At 32.4% G+C, this 20,105-nt stretch overlaps 1 protein-coding gene across 4 annotated transcripts in view; it reads right to left on the bottom strand.

The window, feature by feature from the left end:
* Positions 1-20,105, bottom strand: part of FCHO2 (FCH and mu domain containing endocytic adaptor 2) — a 105,190-nt gene that overhangs the window by 34,554 nt on the left and 50,531 nt on the right. For all 4 annotated transcript variants that reach the window (XM_039870194.1, XM_039870197.1, XM_039870195.1 and 1 more), the window contains exons 9-13: positions 12,253-12,297; positions 10,486-10,558; positions 7,772-7,796; positions 1,391-1,448; positions 944-1,119 (exon numbers count right to left, since the gene is read on the bottom strand). In XM_039870194.1, coding sequence (XP_039726128.1) covers positions 944-1,119; positions 1,391-1,448; positions 7,772-7,796; positions 10,486-10,558; positions 12,253-12,297 — 377 coding nt within the window. The remainder of the gene's footprint in view (positions 1-943; positions 1,120-1,390; positions 1,449-7,771; positions 7,797-10,485; positions 10,559-12,252; positions 12,298-20,105) is intronic.

The following is a 20,105-nucleotide window of genomic DNA, read 5'->3' as shown; positions in this document are numbered from 1 at the left end:
AAAACAGTTCTAAAATTAAATTCTAAAAGTGCATGACTGAGAGAAAAGAACTTTTATCAAAATAAATATATGTAGACTACTTAAAATATATAATTAAATAATATAAAATGAGAACTTTTATTCTCCATTATCAAGGAGAACAGATTTGATATCAATTATGATGAGCATGTACAGATATACTAAATGTCATTCTAAGATACATTTTTTAGAGTATGACATCAATGGAAAGATATATTATGATTTTTTTCTCCCTCAAAACTTTTTAAGTATGGCACCTCAGAATTGAGGAATTAATCATTATCACTAAGAATTTGTATCTTTGCCTTTTCTATGAAAAGTATGGGAAAACATGTTTTAGCAACCAGAAAAAAAATGCAAAGATATAATCTTTAAATTCATTTTTACAGAATTCCCTTTTTATACAGTTTATAAAATATGGACAAAAATTTTAAAATTAGATGAGGAAAAGATTAATACTGCCATTTTATGAACTATATAGATGTCTAAGCAATGTACTGTATACTTGAAACTAATTTAAATTTAACATTTTTTTTAATTAAAAAAAAAAAGGATCAATACTGCCAGTTCACAAAATTCTGCCTGATACACAGCACTATTTATAAAATATAACAACTGGCAAAAATAGTGGGTTTTCTACATTTTTGCTTACTTTGTAAAACACTTTCAAAAGGAAGCAAAACTAAGCCAAACTCATAAGTTCATTTGCCTGTAGTAAAAATTATCAACTATATAATATCTCAATAAATTTGAATAAAAATAAAATATTATAAATTAAACACTTCCTCATCTAACATACTTAACTATTTCTAAGTGATGTTTTAATTTTTATTATTCCTAAAATTAACCAGAGGCAGATAGATGAGGTACTAAAAAAAAAAAGCTTCTACATAAGGAGTACAAACTTATACATTTTAGTACTTACAGATACTGCTGGGGAGAGTGTTATATTTCCTATAGATACTTTTAATTCATCCAAAGAAGCCATTGTGTGATGTGAGTTATTTGGATGCATAGGTTTGATTTCTATCCGATACTTCTTTGGTTCTTCATCTTCAGAATCAGAATCACTAGATGAGTAGAAATGGTTCTCTTTGGTATGTGAGTATCAGTTAAAAAATTTAGTTTTCAAATCATCTTAATGCATAATCAGTTTTCACACATTTATAAAAAAGAACAAAAACCTTTAAGAGATGTACTTTAACAGAAATATAACTACATTATACTACATTATAATATTAACAAATACATGTCAAACGAATAGTCATATTTTATAATTAAAATTTTGAATATTCTTTATTAAATAATTGTTTTAACTGTCTACTTATATGCCAACAAAATCCATAAGAATATCCAGATGATAAAAGGATATCATTTTGATTTGCTTCTGGTTTTATACTATAGCCTTCTTCATCTACATCGGGAATGTTCTATGGGAAGAAGAAAAAAAACTTTAATGATGGCTCCAACTACAAAAATATTAGAGATTAACAAAATAGCCTTGATTATTACTGAAGGGCTATATAATTTATCAAATATCAACAAGTTAATAAAATTATAACACTGTGGGGAAATTACATCTTTTAGTTAGTTTTAAATCATACTCCATCAGTCGGATGTCTGAAATAGAAAAGCACTGCAAAATGAAACAGAAGAAACACCGCAAGAACAGTATTTGGGTAGGAATGCCAGCAGTTCTGTGGATAACCAAATTTTCACCCAAATTTTCAAAGTAAAGAAATAAAAGCACAAGACTGTATGTGTCTAGGGAAGGGAGGTGGTAAAATCAGAGGATTGATAGCTTAAGTAAATGGAAATATATATAAAAAGTGCAGAACAACAACAAAAAAGGCTTCTAAGAAAATTAAAATTATACTAAAATACTACTATGTCTTACTTGATGAGACTGGCAAAAATTCAAAAGCTTTCAAATACCTTCTGGTGGCAAAGTTGTGGCAAAATGTACTTTAATACTTGCTGGTATAAATACAAAATTCAAAAGCTTTCAAATACCTTCTGGTGGCAAAGTTGTGGCAAAATGTACTTTAATACTTGCTGGTATAAATACAAAATACAGCAGTTCCTCAAATATGGTTGTTTTGTTATAATATTGATGAGATGCCATAGTAACTTAACTCTTGTTTATATCAATCAGCCTATGGTAAAATTGATTTCATTATACATAGTTTCACTTAAAGCTGCAAAACCTATCAACAACATTGAGAAATTACTGTAGTACAATTTCTACAGAGAGAAATTTAACAATATCTAACAAAAATACATATATGTTTACTCTTCCACCCAGGAACTCCACTTCAAGGAATTTACCCCAAAGACACATCCCCAACAATTTAAAATATAGATACAACAAAGTTATTCATCAAAGATTATCTGTAATTCAAAATTATTGGAAAGTACCTAAATATCCAAGCATAGTTGAATAAAGTATATTACATATACAAAACAGTATTATGAAGCTATTTTAAAAAAGAGGAGAAGGGTTTCCATGACATGGAGTGACTTCTAGGAAATACTGCTAACTAAAAAAAAAGTACAAAAGAACATATATAGTATAAGTAAAAAAAAATTTTTTTTAAAACATAGATATCTACAAAGTTGGTTATCTACAAGGCAGGATGATGAAGTAGAAGGAATACAGGAGGGAGAGATACTTCTCTAAGTATGCTTTTGTAATTAAGTTAGAGAATATTCCTTTTAGAAAATATACACTTAGATATTTAGGTATAAAGGGCCATAATGTATATAATTTATGCTTGAATGGATCAGAAAAAAAATATTCACATACCTAAACACATGCACATATGTAGAGAGAACGCAAATGTTAAAAATGAATGGTAGTAAAAAGTTACGGGTAGAGAAGTGTCCTTTGTACTACTTTAGTCTTGTACTTTTTGAAAGTTAGAAGGTATTTCCAAATAAAAAGTTTTTTAAATGAAAAAAGACTATTAAGAAATGCCAGGGTATCAGTTGTAATTGGGCAGCCAATATCTTTCTACTGGTGAAGTTTGCCATTCTTCCTCCAATCACTTGCTCAGCAAGAGGAAAGGAATATAAAAGATTGCTAATCTGACAGTCTGGCACAGTGCAAGGTCAAGGAGAACTAAGAGCAGAATTTACATGGCTGCAGCTTCCAAACTGAGTTAACTGGAGCCAGCAGTGAGTCAATAGACCAGATTAAAGTCTAGAAGTAAAAAATCTAATACAGGGTGAATAGTAGATTCCATAGATAAAAACATGACCAGTGATATAGTTATGACTCTAGAAGTAGAGTACTTTGAGTTTTACATATTACTTGCTAATATGCAAGTAATACTTTTAAATACTTTAAACTTTGTCAAATGTGGATTCATTAGAAATCAGAATAAAAATTGTTTTCAAAATACTTTATTTTTATTCCCAGTACCCTAGAAATATACCAGATATTTCATTCCCTAGATATTCTACCTGAAATTTGCTGACGCTACTTTTAAATTTGTTTTTAATATACTGTATAGTATGATGTAGTAATTTAAAAAATAATACTGATTTGTTTTCTATAGGACTGGGTAAGCTGCTTTTGGATTAACTTCCTGCAGAATACAACTATAAACTCTGGTCAAAATATATAAACAACTCTATCAAGGTACTGGAGAGTGACCCAGAGCAACCATTTAAATAGCTATACAAAGTGATATGCTCAAAAACTGTAAGTCAAAATGGAATTCTAGAAAAGATTCAAATGAACTACAGGAAGGCAGGAAAAAAGAAAAAATGAAAATGAACAGAGGAACAAACAGAAAACAAAAAATAAAATGGCAGACTTAAGTCTTGACATGCCAATAATTAAATATAAACGGTCCAAATATAACAAAAGACAGAGACTGGCAGAATGGATTAAAAAAAATGACCTGACTATGTGCTATCTACAAGAAACTCATTACAAACATAACATAACATAACATAGGGGGGTTAAAAGTAAAAGGATGGGAAATGTATCATGCAAACATTAAGAAAAAATAAAAAAGGTTGAGAAGCTGTCTTACTATTAGGAAAAAAGAGACTTCAGAAGAAAATTACCATGGTCAGAGAGTAACATTACATGCATGTAAAAACCTGTACACAACTGTTCAAAGAAAATTATTTCTAATAGCCGAAATTGGAAAAAACTAAATTGTGCTACAATAGGTGAATGGTAAAACAAACTTTGGTATATCTATACCACAAAATACCATTCAGCAATAAAAAGGAATAAACTATTCAAGCACATATCAACCTGGATGAATCTCCAGAGAACTATGCTGTTTTTGAAAAAAGCCAATCTCAAAAGGTACATACGTTATAATTCCACTTAGATAACATTCTTGAAATGACAAAATTATAACAATGGAGAAAAGATTAATGGTTGCCAGAGGTTGATACGGTGGGGATGTAAGAGAAGTGGCTGTAAAAAGGCAATCAACATGAAAGATGCTTACGGTAAGGGAAATGTTTTGTTCTGACTGTGCTGGTTTCAAAATCCTAGTTACCTCCTGATTGCCACCAGGAGAAACAGGGTGAAAAGTACACAGGATTGCTTTGTACTATCTTTGCAACCTATTTATGTAAATTGATAATTCTTTCAAAATAAAGTTTGTTAGCTTGTTTTTAAATAAAAGCAATGATTCTCAGTGTACTAGGTTTTTAATGCTAGACCTATAGAAACTTGATATTAACAAAAACTAACACATTACCTATTTATACCTTGGTCCATTCAACCCATAATTTTTGTATTAGGGCCCTACACTGCTAGAGCAAAGCACTAAGGCAAAAGCAGTATGGAGAAGAAAAGAGCAGTTAAATTCACTTTAGAGGTATTTTGGTGGATAGTGCTAATGATTGGGAGAAAAAAAATCTTCAGATAGAGCTTCCAAGTTAATGGAATGTTTCTCAATGTCTCTGGAATGGAGAAACTAGCCAAAACCAAAAGAAAAGAGTAATTCACACTTCCTTGGTCAACTTTCAAAAGATGCAGTACCTCAAAATAATTTTTTAAATTACACAGACCTTTTTAAAAAAGAAACAAAATAAACAATTTCCTTACCAAGGTTGCCTATTGATGCTTTTTAAAGTAATTAGTGAGACTAGCCATAAATAAAGGGAAACAACGAAAAATGAAAGCCACCTTTTCCTGCTTATCACCATGGTAATCCTTCTCCCCAAAGGTAACCGCAAATGTCTTGCAGTTCATTCTTTTTTTAAAAAGAGAATACATATGCACTAGTGTTCTTCCCCTTATCTGAGGGAGGTATGTCCTGAGACCCCCAGTGGATGCATGATAGTTCTGAACACTACATATACATTTTTTCCTATATATACATACATATGTATAATAAAAGTTTAGTTTATAAATTAGGCACAGTAAGAGATTAATAATAATAATAAAATAGATTATAACATAATAATGCAAAAAAAGTTATGTGAATGTGGCATTATTAAGTAAAATAAGGGTTACCTGAACACAAGCAGTGTGACATCCCGACAGTCAAATTGATAACCAAGATAGCTATTTAGTGACTAATGGACAGGCAACGTATAAAGCCTGGATACACTGGACAAAGGGATGATTCACATCCCAGGAAGGAGCAAGACAGCATGAGATTTCATCACACTAGTCAGAATGGCACACAATTTAAAACTTATGAAATGTTTGTTTCTGGAATTTTCCATTCTAACCACAGCTAAATGCAGGTAACTGAAACCGCAGAAAGCAAAATTGTGGATAAGGGGGCAGGGGGACTACTGTAGCCACACATTTATATTTTAAAAACAGCAATTACTTAAAAGATCATATTTGCTTTTATTTAGTAAGGTTTTTCCATGTCAGTAGACACAGAGCAATGTAATTCTATGTGAATATCTAACTGTTACTTCATCAAGTGAATGCTTAATAATTTATTTAACCAATACTATTTTGATGAATGCTTTAGTTTTTCCAGTTTTTTTCTAATATAAACAATGTTGAAATAAACATATCTCTACCTCTCTCTCCCTCCCCCTCTATATATACATGTATCTTGAAGCATATACAAATTTATAAATATAGACATAACAGTAAACCACTAGCAGTAGGACTGCAGGATCAAAAAGAAGATGCATTTCTTATTTAGGGAGATACTGCCAAACTATCCACAAGACAGACTGTACCAATTAACATTTCGACCAACCGTATGAATGTAGCAAAACTTTGGCCAATATGATAGGTGAACATAGTAATTTCTAATTTGCCCCAGAATGAGACTACTATGTTTAACATTTGTTATGGTTATTCGCCCTTTTTTTTCCAAATGAAAATTGACTTTATTTTAATGCCCTTTTCCTACTGGAGTGCTTGCTTACCTTTTATATTGATTTGTATAAAAACTTTAGTAATTAGCCCCTTGTTACATGTCTTGCAAATACATTCTGTCAATTTATCTTTAGTTATTCAAATTCTTCTTTGGTGTATTTTTTCAAATTTTATAAGTTTTTCATTTCTACATAGATTTATCAATCATTTCTTATATGGCGTAAGAATTTTGTGTCCTCTTTAAAAGCCCTTTACTAATTACAGATATGTACTGGCTAAAGTCCAAAATTAGTTAACACTGATCATTACAGAATAGTTTCAATGAGCTGAGAGAATTAAAAATATTTTAAGGGAGTTTATATAAAATAAAACATGAAGTATTAAAGGATTTTATACAATACTGCAATCATCAAATAAATGCTATACATAATTCAGAAATAAAATGCATGAGTACTAAAAGTAAATGCCAAATACATCTGCTTTTTCATTAATTAGTAAACCAAGGGTATCAAAACAGACAAGTGGTAAGATAAATGTCCTAACCCCCAAAACACTCTGATGATTCCTAGAGCTCATTAGAAGTCTATTTCATTATTTTCTCTACAAATTTAACCAATCATAGTTCTATTATTTTAAAGCTTAAGTATGAAACGAAAATACTAGTTTTAATTAATATAAAACACAATGCTTCACAAAATATCTAGGTCTTTATTTGATACACCATTATGCTGTGAAAAAAATCAAAATGTTTTTGGGCCAAAAGAAACAATAGTTATGAAAGCAAGAATAAAGCACAAAAGAGATGAATAGCTTGACTCTACTGCATTTATCAACTTGACTGGTATCTAATGAACAATTTGTGTGTCTACATACTACACCATTTGGTAAATCTACTCTCCCATTGTAACTACAGGGAGCTCCATTTTATGTTTTCTTTAATTATATATCATGAAATATATTTAAATAAAAAATAGAAACAAAATTTCTTTAAAACAAAAAGCACAGAAAAGACTAAACATGGTTGCTGTTATTTTTTCTAAAACAACAATCTCTTAAAACTTAAATACATAAGCAAAAATAGTACTATTTTAAAAGATCTAAGAGCATCACATTTTAAAATAAAGTACGCAGATTTGAGATTTGACATATTTCCCAAGAAATAGCAATATACTATGGCACCACTCCAATTCTAAAAGTAAAATGTCCACTTTTCAAAGGTAGTTAGAAATACCTTCTATTTAATAGGAAAGCATCTGGCAATATAAACCCAAAAATAAATCTGTAAAATAATTTCAATAGTGAATTTACATTCATAGTTAGTATTTTTCTTGAAAAGATTTATATTAAACAACTCAACCGAAATATGCTGCTATTTCCTAATGAAAACAGCTCATTTAAATTGTTTATACCGAAGTAAAATCTACTTACCAGTGAATCTGCATCAGGGCATTCTCTAGTAAAACAAAAAAAATATAGAAATATTCGACTATTAGGACTATCTGATAATACTACTATATGAACGTGTTTACCTTGGTGTTTAAACATAACTTTTACTTAAATTTTATGAAAGTATTTAGAGAAATCTTATTATGCAATTTAAAATATACTGAATGATTTTAAAATTCAAAAGAAAGCATTCCTATACTTATAATACATGACAAAATAAAATACAAGTATTTTTAAAACTACGTTCAAAAGTACTTCTTTTCTATGAACATACACATGAATCATATTAAGGAAGCTGTAAGTCCTACAAAGATTTCTAGTGGCTTTTAATTCTTCAGGGAGAGAAAATATCTTTAAAAAATTCCTTCAAAGAAGAAAGCTCAGCTTAAAAAAAAAAAAAAAAGTCCATATTTATACTCATTGGTAAATAACATTTTAAAATAAAAATTTTAAAAACTTTTTAAGAAAAGTATTGTATTGAAGTTTTTAAAATACAGTACTTTCTATAAGTTAGTGTATATGAAAGTCAAAACCACTTTTCTCTATGTAAATTAGTTAGACTTCCAGTTGGAATAGTTTTCTAGTCTAATGTAATATGTAGTTCAGAACTGGTGTTTTATCACTTAACTGATAAATATGAATTTGGATATAAACTAGCAAAAACTATTACTGTAAATGTAAAACAAACATAAAGACCAACCTTCTCAATTAACTAGATTTCAAAATGTATTTCCAATGTTATAAAAAGGAATTAGGTTCCATCCCCTTAGCAAAATACTCCTTTCCTAAAGGCTCAAAAAGGACATTTGCAGAAGAGATGAAAACTATAGATATAAATCACTTTGCAACTGGTCTTAATTTGTTAACCAGATACCTCTTGGGTGGGGTGAAGAAACAGACACTGAAAACAGCAGAAATTCTGAGAAAGTCAGATGATAAGAACATAACTAGGTAGGAGACAAAAACACTGAAAGCACAAACTGTTCTCTTGTATTGCAAACACCAAGTGCCCAAAATATTAAAACCCATTAGAGGCTGAATATACTAGAGAAGTAAGGATTTTCACAAATTTTCAGCCAATGTTACTGAGTCAACAAATCACTCAAGACTTAAATTAGTGTCTCTTCAGTATAAACGGGTTGAGTAATTACAGAAAGAAAGAATTCTTTCATTCCAGTTTGCCTCTAGTTAATCACAGCTCAATGATTCTCAGTCCCAGGTATATATCTGGAACCACAAAGGCTGCTTAAAACAAAACAAAAAACTGCTGGGGCCTCAAGACTCTAGTTTAATTGGTCTGAGATGGAGCCTGGCATAGATATATTTATTTTAATTTCCCTGGTAGTTCGAATGTGTAGCCAAGGTAGAAAACCTCACTTAGCTAATACTAGTTGAATTTCTTGTATGTTATGTATTCTTTGCACACTATTTTTTAAAAAAGGTAAACAGAATTTATACTCCATCCTCCATCTAAATATGACTAATTTAGATACTGAAAATATATTAGAGCTCTTTTCTCCCATGTTTAACATTTTCCACTTGTGTATACACATGGTCTCTGACTTACGATGGTTCAACTTAAAACACTCTTCAACCGATACTCTACAGTGTACACATGCTCCTTGATTTACGATGGGGTTATGCCCCAATACACCCATCGTAAGTTGAAAATGCATTTAATACATCTATCCTACCAAACATCATTGCTTAGCCTAGCCTACACCTTAAACATGCTCAGAATACTTACATCAGCCTAAAGTTGGAAAAGTATCTTGAGTTTTATCTAAAAAATAATTGCCTATCTCCTCTTCTCACCAAAAGGAGGAGACACAGATTGGGCATTTTGTAGACACGACAGGATACAAAAACACAATATCCAAAAAACACTAGCAATACAGTACACTGTAGAGTGTTGGCTGTTTACCCTCAAGATCATTTGGCTGACTAGGAGCTGTGGCTGGGCTGCCAATGCCCATCATCACAAGAGTACTGCATACTGCTAGCCCGGAAAAAGACCAAAATTCAAAGTATGGTTTCTACTGAATGCATAATGCTTTTGCACCACCGTAAAGTTGAAAAACCGTACATTGAACCATCGTTAAATGAAGGACCATCTGTACTGTATTGCCAGTGTTTTTTGGATACTGTGTTCTGAGCCCGTTAAAGGTAGGCTAGGCTAAGCTATGTTTGGTAGGTTAGGTGTAGTAAAAGTATTTTCAACTTATAATATTTTCAACTTATGATGGTTTTATCAGGTCATACCTCCATTGTAAATCAAATAGCATCTGTACATGTATAACTATGTGCCTAAATGCTTAGAGTTGTCTGAAAGGATTTTCATCAAATTGTTGACTATGAGTTTTTTTTAGGCATTAAAACTTAGAAGAATTTTTAGTTTGCATTTTTAGCTTTTCAAAATATGCATGTATCGTTTTATAAAATAAGAGTATCTTTAAAGTTTTAAAGCTTCAATTTTACGACATTAAAGCTTTCATATCGAAATTTTAAAATAAGAAAAGTTAATACTTTTAACTAAAAGCAGGGGAGCTGGAAAATGAATTTAGAAAAGTTTGTATTTTTCACACCTCAGATATATATATACTTTGTTATTTCCAAGAGAATTTTTCCTCTTTAAATTCAAAATAAGTCTTAATATTTATAACAGAGAATATTTTGAGTATATTTAATATACTTACACAGATTCAGCATCCTTTTCCTTTTTAATTATTCCTGGCAAACCAAAAGTCTTCCTTTTCCTTGGTTTTATACCTTAAAACAAATGTATGTTGTTACAGAAACATAATTGTTCCTGATAAATATAAACATATCTTGACACAATTTGCTCGTAACTGTTGATACTATATTTGGATGAAAAGAAATAAAAGTATACTAAGCTCTAATATTTAAATCAGAGTTATAGTCTTTTTAGACTTTTATGTTAACATAATATAGTCCATTATTCACCAAAAGGTTATAGAACATTCACTTGATCAATAAAATTCTCTTTTCTTCTGTCTTCTCCAAGTCACCTCAAGCAAAGTAAGCATTGGCAGATATCTTAAAACTGAAAAGAAAGTACATTATTCACTATATTAGATTTTGCTTTAAAGATCAAATCATGTTTCCTATGTAGAGGGTCATAAAATATAAATGTGTTATTATTTTTTTTAAACAAGATGACACAACAGATCCATTCATAAAATATAAATGTGTTATTATTTTTTTTAAACAAGATGACACAACAGATCCATTAATAGTATGACATGGAAAACTTGAGGCATTCTTTTGTCCATATATTATCTCTAATATAAAGTGTTATAAGTGGGTCCTACCATAACTTACACAGGAACAAATATCATCTTTGTTTTGCCTGATATAGTAGTTCTTGCTCTTCTTGCATGACAAATTATTTTTTAAAGGTCAGTCATGCTATTAATTGTTGATGGAATTCAGCTCTTAAAACTTAGCTGCTTACTCCTTGCGAACTAGAGTACACCTAAGCTAACTTCTCATCTTACAGATGAGAAAACTCAAGGTTATTATTACTATTTTTTTTAAGTCAGTGTTACACAACTAGTGAACACTACAGCCAGGATGAGAATCCAGATGTCTTAGAATAATGTACTTGCTTTCATGCAAAACGAACTCCCTAAACCATACATTTGCATGTCACATTATAATATTTTAAAAATCAAATACACTTTTATTCTCACAGAATAGGTATTTATTGTCTACATTTTACAATAAAGAAAGTTGAAGTAGAGAATTTAAATCATTATTGTTGTCGGTTAAACAGCTAGTTAACTATAAGTCTAGGCCCCAGAGCTCCTGACTGCTCCAATAATAACTTTATACACAACAGCAAACCATTTCTTTAAATTCTTACGCAAGTCTAGGAAAAATAGAAATTTGCTTTCAAATTATTTCTAGTAGCTCACAAAGTGAGATATGTAAAATATGATAAAAACGGCAGGCATCTCTTGGGTTTCACACTATGAAAAACATCAATTTAAACAGAAAGGGTGTAGACCTTTTCTCCAACTCAAATCATCACCCATTCTGAATGACAGTAACATTAACATTAATGCATAACCACATTAATTACTGAAATGTTACCTACTATAGAATAAGCATTATACATTAATATGCAGTAATGAGTTTCATATTTACGACATCAGAATAGTTAACGATGGGTGTCAATGGGGAAAACAATCTCAATGTATATTTGAAAACAAATGTTATATTTAATCTTTTAAAATATATATTCTAATACACATAATCCTTTGAGCTGACCTATTATTTATTTATTAAGTAAACATAAATAGCTGCGGGCCTTCAAACTACACTGATTTTTTACAACATTCCACAGACATACTGACACCAATGGATAGAGGCCGCTTTTTATCTATTCAATAAACAGAAGATATTAGCTAGTTGCCACACATTACAACTAGTCAACTTACCTTCAACTGCACTAGCAGGGTCACATTCTTCAAATTCAATGAGGCCTAAAAAAAATGTACATATGTGTGTGTGTGTACATATATGTATATGTATGTACACACACACACACACACACACACACACACACACACACACAAAACTGCTGGTTAAAACAAAGCTGGTAGAAAACAATCAGATCAAATCCCATTTACAATAAAGTTGACCCTTGAACAATATGGGTTTGAACAACACAGGTCCACTTATGTGAGGTTTTTCTTTTTCAATAAATACCTGTACTATTTTTGATCCATGGTTGGGAGTGTATGGGTGCAGAGGGCCAACTGTATGCATTGATCTACACCATTTTATATAGGGGACTTGAGCATCCATGGATTTTGGATCTGTGGGGAGTGGTCCTGGAGCCAATCCCCTTTGGATACTGAGGGACAACTTAAGTTTTGGGAGAGTCAAAAGTTATATGCAGATTTTCAACTGTGTAAGGGTCAGCATCTCAAACCTCCACATTGTTTTAAGGGTCAACTGTATATATTTTTAAATGTTCTGAAATGTGATCCGGTGTTATCTGATCATGTTAATTAGAATATTGGTAATAACTTTATAAATCAAATAATCCTAACAATGATAAAAATTAAGACCTACCTATTATGATCACAACTTAATGAAAACCCTTTATATATGATATGATACCACAGAACTGGAGACAGAGATCTAATGTAGTTTCTGCTTTCAAGTAGCTTGCAGTATAGTTGAGAGAAAACAGGCATGGTAAGAAGAAGGTGAATTTCTGGTTATGCTCATAGGAAAGACAAGAGGACCAAGATCATAAAAACTACTAGAATGTAAGCTTGGGACCTTGAATGTCTCATTCACCACTGTGAAGTGGCAAATAATAGGTCTTATATATATTTGCTGAACAAATTAATTCATTACATAATAAGTGGTGATAAGATTACAACACAGATCTAACTGTATATATAGTAGATCAAGGAATCTGAACTGCAGTTCACAGACACTAGGAAGAGTCTTCATATAAGAAGGTGATACACACACACAAAGCAAAGTGGTCTCATAGGAAAATTAATTTAGCACTTCTATGAGGGATAGATTGCAGAGGGAAAAGCTGATAAAATAGAAATTGGAAAACAAAACAGCCCTGAAATGACAGGTCTGCTGAGACTAACCACAAAATATGGTATATTTCAAAAAAAAAAAGTAAAATACCATATTACTTAGGTAGTAAGTAGTAAAAGCATAAGTTACTATTCTACTTAAATATCCTCAAAGCCAAATATCAGACTAAAAAATTATCTTCCATTAAATTATCATTTTAGCTGTTTTATAATATATACACTTATACAAGTCTAGCACTGTTGTGAAATAATTTTTAATGGTAATTGGTATAACCTGCTATATTGAGAAATTTAAAAAGAGCTTGATGTAAAAAGCACATAATAGAGGATTTCATTTCTGGTTCTTCTGAGACATTAAGCTTAACTCTAATTGTGCAAATTCATGATCAGAGTTCTCACTGATCATTTCATTATGAAAGAAAACCAGTGATTAATAAGATTTCTCTACAACCAGGAGTATCTACAAATATTGGCTATAAGAGCTTTCTTGCCCCTAATCTAAGATTTACTTCTTCAGTTCCGGTTTCTATTAAAATAGAGTAGATTAACATTTAGTGATAAGCAGAACAGTCATAAAATGAGTTGATAAACAAAGCCCTAATGAATTAATTGGCAATACCTTCCATACTAAGGCATTCTTATGATATGAACTTTGTTATGTCAGAATACTACCCAATTAAAAATTTAAGGGTTTCAAGTTCACTATGCATATCTGGAAGCTAAGAATTCATTAAATGAAAGGGTAACGAGCTTATTCTTAAAATCCTTTAGAGACCTAAGTTATCAGTTAACAAAGAGATGAGAACTGAAAGAGCAATAAAGGCAAAGAATTTCTGTATGTGTATCTGATAATTAGCAACTTTTTACTTGGTGTAAAATTTAAGAAGGACAAAAAATCTCTATCTAAATGACCAAAAGCTTATTATGAATTTTGAGCTTCATCATTCACTAATAAAGCTTGAGAAAATATAACCATCTGTCAAATAAATCTGAATTTACCAAAAAAAAAAAAAAAATTTAAAAAAATGACAGTCAGAAATGTGGTTAATCAAAACTTCTCCTAAGGATTCTGGGAAACATGGTGGAGTGAGAGACGTCCTCAGATCTCTCCCCTTGAAACAACAATAAGCTAAACATCTAAAACTCAACAAAAAACAACCAAACCACACACCAGCACGTCTGAGCATGGGATCTGCGCGCAAGAGCTACCACAGGTCAGAACCCCGGGTGTCAGGCGGTGGACTGGGAGAAATAAAAAAGCTGCCTCTCACAGCCAGAGCTCCCCAAAGGAGGAGGGGGTAGAGGAAAAGGAGCTGTGACTTCCCTGAACAACCTCGCCTGGAGGTGCTGTGAGTTCCACGCAGCCAGTGGCTGGGCCCAGTCATCAGGGCAGAAAGCAGATAAGTGGGACAGGACCACAGAGACACAGTTGATTTTTACCCGCCCAGTTCTGCAATTGAGGCTGAGCCACAACCCCCAACTCCTAACCCAAAGGGCCCTTCCCCCCATACCTTCCAAGACCGATCACCACAGAGCCTCAGGGGAATCTGAGCAAAAACTGCTGAGGCTGTTGCTGACACTGGCAGGGACTGAAACTGAGGGTAACGAGCATGATTAAATATCTAACAAAAATAACAAGGCATTTTTAAGGCTTTATATAAAGCAGGGATCCAAGAGGCTTAGATGCCACCTACTGGAAATCAAAAGTAAAGCACCTTCTTTGAAGCAGGCTAAAGAGAGACCTTTATATAATAAATTTTCTTTCTGGAAAAACAGCAGAATACACTTCCATTAATGCCCAGGTGGAGAAATAGTCCATTAAACACCATGAACAACCAAGGTGACAAGGCATCTCAGAAAGAAAGAGGAAAATCTCCAGAAAATAAGCTTACGGACATAGAAATATGTGACTTAAATGACAGAGAATCCAAGATGGTCCTTCTGAAAAAACTCAGCAAGATCTGAAACAAGTCATATCAACAATTTCAGGAACTGAAAAAACAACTAGATGAGCAGAGCAAGGAGACTGAAACCCTCAAAAATAACCAAAAAGAACTTCTGGAGATGAAGAACACACTGCAAGAATTGAAAAATGAAAGAGCAAGCTTGGGAAATAGAGTCGACCAGATGGAGGAAAGGATGAGTGATATCAAAAACAGAAATCTAGAAATAAATCAGAAGGAAGAAGAGAGAAAGTAAAGAATGAAAAATAATGAAAGAGAAATACAAGAACTAGCTGATACCATTAGGAGAGGAAACATAAGAATGTTATCAGAGGCGAGAAAAAGGAGCAGGAACTAGAAAGCGTTTTTGAACAAATAGTGGACGAGAATTTCCCAAATCTAAGGAATGAGCTGGACCTTAGAATTCAAGAAGTCAAAAGAACACTCAATTATCTCAACCCAAAAAGGCCTTCACCAAGACACACTGTATTAAAATATCAAAATCAACAACAAAGATAGAATTCTCAGGGCAGCCAGGGAGAAGAAAATGGTAACTTATAAAGGAAAACCCATTAGATTATCATCGGACTTCTCAGCACAAACTTTACATGCCAGAAAGGAATGGAATCAAATATTTAAACTATTAAGTGAAAGGAACTACCAGCCTAGAATAATGTATCCAGCTAATAAGCTTTCCTTTAGATATGAAGGAGAAATTAAGAACTTTCCAGACATACAAAAATTGAGGGAATTCGCTATGAGGCCTGCACTACAGGAAATACTGAAAGGGGTCAGCTCACCTAAAACAAAATGGGGAAAAAAAAAAACATAATTAGGAGTAAAGTAACTATCAGGCAAATAGAAGCAGAGGAGTGCAATCCTTACTAAGAAAAGGGCATTATAAGCTTAAATAATAAGAACAGAATTGCTAGAGCAAGACAGCATGAACGTTCAGCATACCTAGCGACAAAATGAGATAACAATGACTGAAAAGAGGAGGATTCAAACATCCAAATTCACAAAGGGGAATGGAAATAAAGCATGCACAGAAGAAAATGGACGAATGTATATATATAACTATCCTTTTCATATTTGTTATGGTAACCACACACAGAAGATTCAGAACTGAAGTATATAACATAAAACATGAAGAACCAGAGGGAAAACCCACCAAAGCCAACCAAAATAAAGAAGACAGAAACACAAGGACAAGGAAGCAATGGAAACACCGAGCTACCAGAAAGCAAAAGATAAAAAGGCTATAAGAAGAGCTCATATTTCAATAATCACCCTAAATGCAAATGGACTGAACTCACCAATAAAAAGGCACAGAGTTGCAGAATGGATCAAAAAACAAAACCCAACCATATGCTGCCTCCAGGAGACATATCTCAGCTCCAAAGAAAAATACAGACTCAAAGTGAAAGGGTGGAAAATGATATTTCAAGCAAATGGCGTTCAGAGAAAAGCAAGAGTAGTGGTACTAATATCAGACGAAACAGACTTCAAAATAAAAAAGGTAAAGAAAGATACTGAGGGACACTTCATAATGATAAAGGGAATCATGCGGCAAGAAGACATAACACTTATTAATATCTATGCTCCAAATCAGGGAGCCCCGAAATATGTAAAGCAATTACTAACAGAACTAAAGTGAGAAACAGACCAAAACACTATCGTAGTAGGGGACCTAAATACCCCACTGTCAGATATGGACAGATCATCCAAACAGAAAATCAATAAGGAAATAACATCCTTAAATGACATATCAGACCAACTGGACTTAATGGACATATACGGAGCCTTCCATCCCAAAAGAGCTGCTTATACATTCTTCTCTAGTGCACATGGAACATTCTCAAGAATTGATCACATATTGGGACACAGAGATAGCCTCAACAAATATAAGAGGGTTGAAATCATACCAACCATATTCTCTGATCATAATGATTTGAAACTAGAGATCAACTGCAAAAAGAAATCAGGAAGAACCACAAATACATAGAGATTAAACAACATGCTACTGAAGAATAACTGGGTCAGGGAAGAAATAACAAGAGAGATCAAGAGATATACAGAAATGAATGATAATGACGGTACAACATATCAAAACTTTTGGGACATGGCAAAAGTGGTCATAAGAAGAAAGTTCATATCATTATAAGCCTAACTCCAAAAACAAGAACAAGCCCAAATAAACAACCTAACACTCCATCTTAAAAAACTAAAAAAGGAAGAACAAATGAAGCCTAAAGTCAGCTGAAGAAAGGAATAATCAAAATTAGAGCAGAAATAAATGAAATTGAAAACAAAAAACAATCGAAAAAATAAATGCAACGAAGAGCTGGTTCTTTGAGAAGATTAATAAAACTGACAAACTCCTGGCTAGACTCACTAAAGAAAAAAGAGAAAGGACAGATAAACAAAATCAGGGATGAAAGAGGGGAAATTACGACACACATCGCAGAAATACAAAGGATCATACAAGAATACTATGAAAAAGTGTTTAAAACCTAATTTAATAACCTAGAAGAAATGGACCAGTGCTTAGAAAAATACAATCTTCCTAGACTGAATCAAGAAGATCTGGAAAATCTAAATGGACTGATCAGCAGTATGAAAATTGAAACAATCATCAAAAACCTACCGAAAAGTAAAAGTCCAGGACCAGATGGCTTGATCGGTGAATTCTACCAAACATTCAAAGAAGATTTAATACCTATTCTCCTCAAACTCTTCCAAAAAATCAAAGAGGAGGCAATACTTCCCAACTCATTTTATGAGGCCAATATTACCTTGATACCAAAACCTGGTAAAGATAACACACACAAAAAGAAAACTACAGATCAATATCTCTCATGAACATAGATGCAAAAATTCTAAATAAGATACTAGCAAACTGAATACAGCAACATATTAAAAAGATCATATACCACAATCAAGTGGGCTTCATCCCAGAGGCACGGGGATGGTTCAACATATGCAAATCAATTAATGTGATACGCCACATGAAGAAATTAAAAAATAAGAATCATATGATCATATCAATAGATGCAGAAAAAGTCTTCGACAAGATACAGTATCCATTAATGACCAAAACACTTCACAAAATTGGTATAGAAGGAAAGTACCTTAACATAATAAAGATCATATATGACAAACCCTCAGCCAATATTATATTTAATGGTGAAAAATTAAAAACCTTCCCTCTAAGATCAAGAACAAGGCAAGGCTGTCCACTAGTGCCACTGTTATTCAATATAACATTGGAGGTCCTAGCAAGTGCAATCAGGCAAGAGAAAGATATAAAAGGCATCCAAATAGGCAATGAAGAAGTCAAATTGTCACTATTTGTGGATGACATGATTCTCTATATAGAAAACCCTAAAGACTTTACAGAACACTACTAGAAACAATAAACAAATAAAGTCTCTTGATACAAAATCAATGTTCAAAAATCCATAATGTTCCTATACTCTAATAATGAAGTGTCAGAAAAAGATGTAGAAAAAATAATTCCTTTTGCAATTGCAACAAAAAGAATAAAATACCTAGGAATAAATTCAACAAAACATGTGAAAGACTTATATAATGAAAACTACAAGATCCTATTAAAAGAAATCGAAGAAGAAACAAAGAAATGGAAAGATATTCCATGTTCTTCGATTGGAAGAATTAAAATAGTTAAAATGACCATGTTACCTAAAGCACTATACAGATTTAATGCAATTCCCATCAAAATCCTCCCATTGGCATTTTTTAAAGAAACAACAAAAAATCATCAGATTTGTATGGAAGCACAAAAGACCCCGAGTTGCCAAAGCCATCCTGAGAAAAAAGAATGAGGCTGGAGGCATCACTCTGCCCGACTTCAAATTAGACTACAAAGCAACAGTAATCAAAACGGCATGGTATTGGCAGCAAAACAGACACACAGACCAGTGGAACAGAATCAAGAGTCCAGAAGTAAACTCGTATTTATATGGGCAAATAATTTTCAACAAAAAAAACAAAACATACAGTGGAGAAAGGAAAGCCTCTTCAATAAATGGTGCTGGGAAAACTGGAAAGCCACCTGCAAAAGAATGAAACTAGACTGTTGTCTATCACCACACACCAAAGTTAACTCAAAATGGATTAAGGATCTAAATATAAGACCTGAAACAATAAAATGCACAGAAGAAAACATAGGAATGAAACTCAAGAACCTTAGACTTAAAGAGGATTTTATGAATTTGACCTCAAAGGCAAAGGAAGTAAAAGCAAAAATAAATGAATGAGTCTACATAAAACTGAAAAAGTTCTGCTCAGCAAAAGAAATTGTCAACAGGGTAAAGAGACAACCATCTGAATGGGAAAATATATTTGCAAGCAACGCCTCTGATAAGGGCCTGATATCCAAAGTATACAAAGAACTCATATGACTCAATAACAACAACAAAACAAACGATCCAATCAAAAAATGAGCAGAGAACTTGAACAGACACTTCTCCCTAGAAGACATACAAATGGCCAACAAATATATGAAAAGATGCTCAATATCATTAGCTATTAGGGAAATGCAAATCAAAACCACAACGAGATACCATCTCACACCTGTTAGAATAGCTATAATCAACAGGACAAGTAATAACAAATGTTGGAGAGGATGTGGAGAAAAAGGAACCCTCATACACTGCTGGTGGGCCTGCAAATTAGTACAGCCACTATGGAAAAAAGTATGGCGGTTCCTCAAAAAACTAGGAATTGATCTACCATATGATCCAGCAATCCCTCTAC

Source organism: Pteropus medius, unplaced genomic scaffold (assembly GCF_902729225.1).
Source record: "Pteropus medius unplaced genomic scaffold, Ma_sr-lr_union100, whole genome shotgun sequence".
In the NCBI taxonomy this organism is placed as follows: domain Eukaryota; kingdom Metazoa; phylum Chordata; class Mammalia; order Chiroptera; family Pteropodidae; genus Pteropus; species Pteropus medius.
This window is presented reverse-complemented; position numbering and strand designations above follow the sequence as displayed.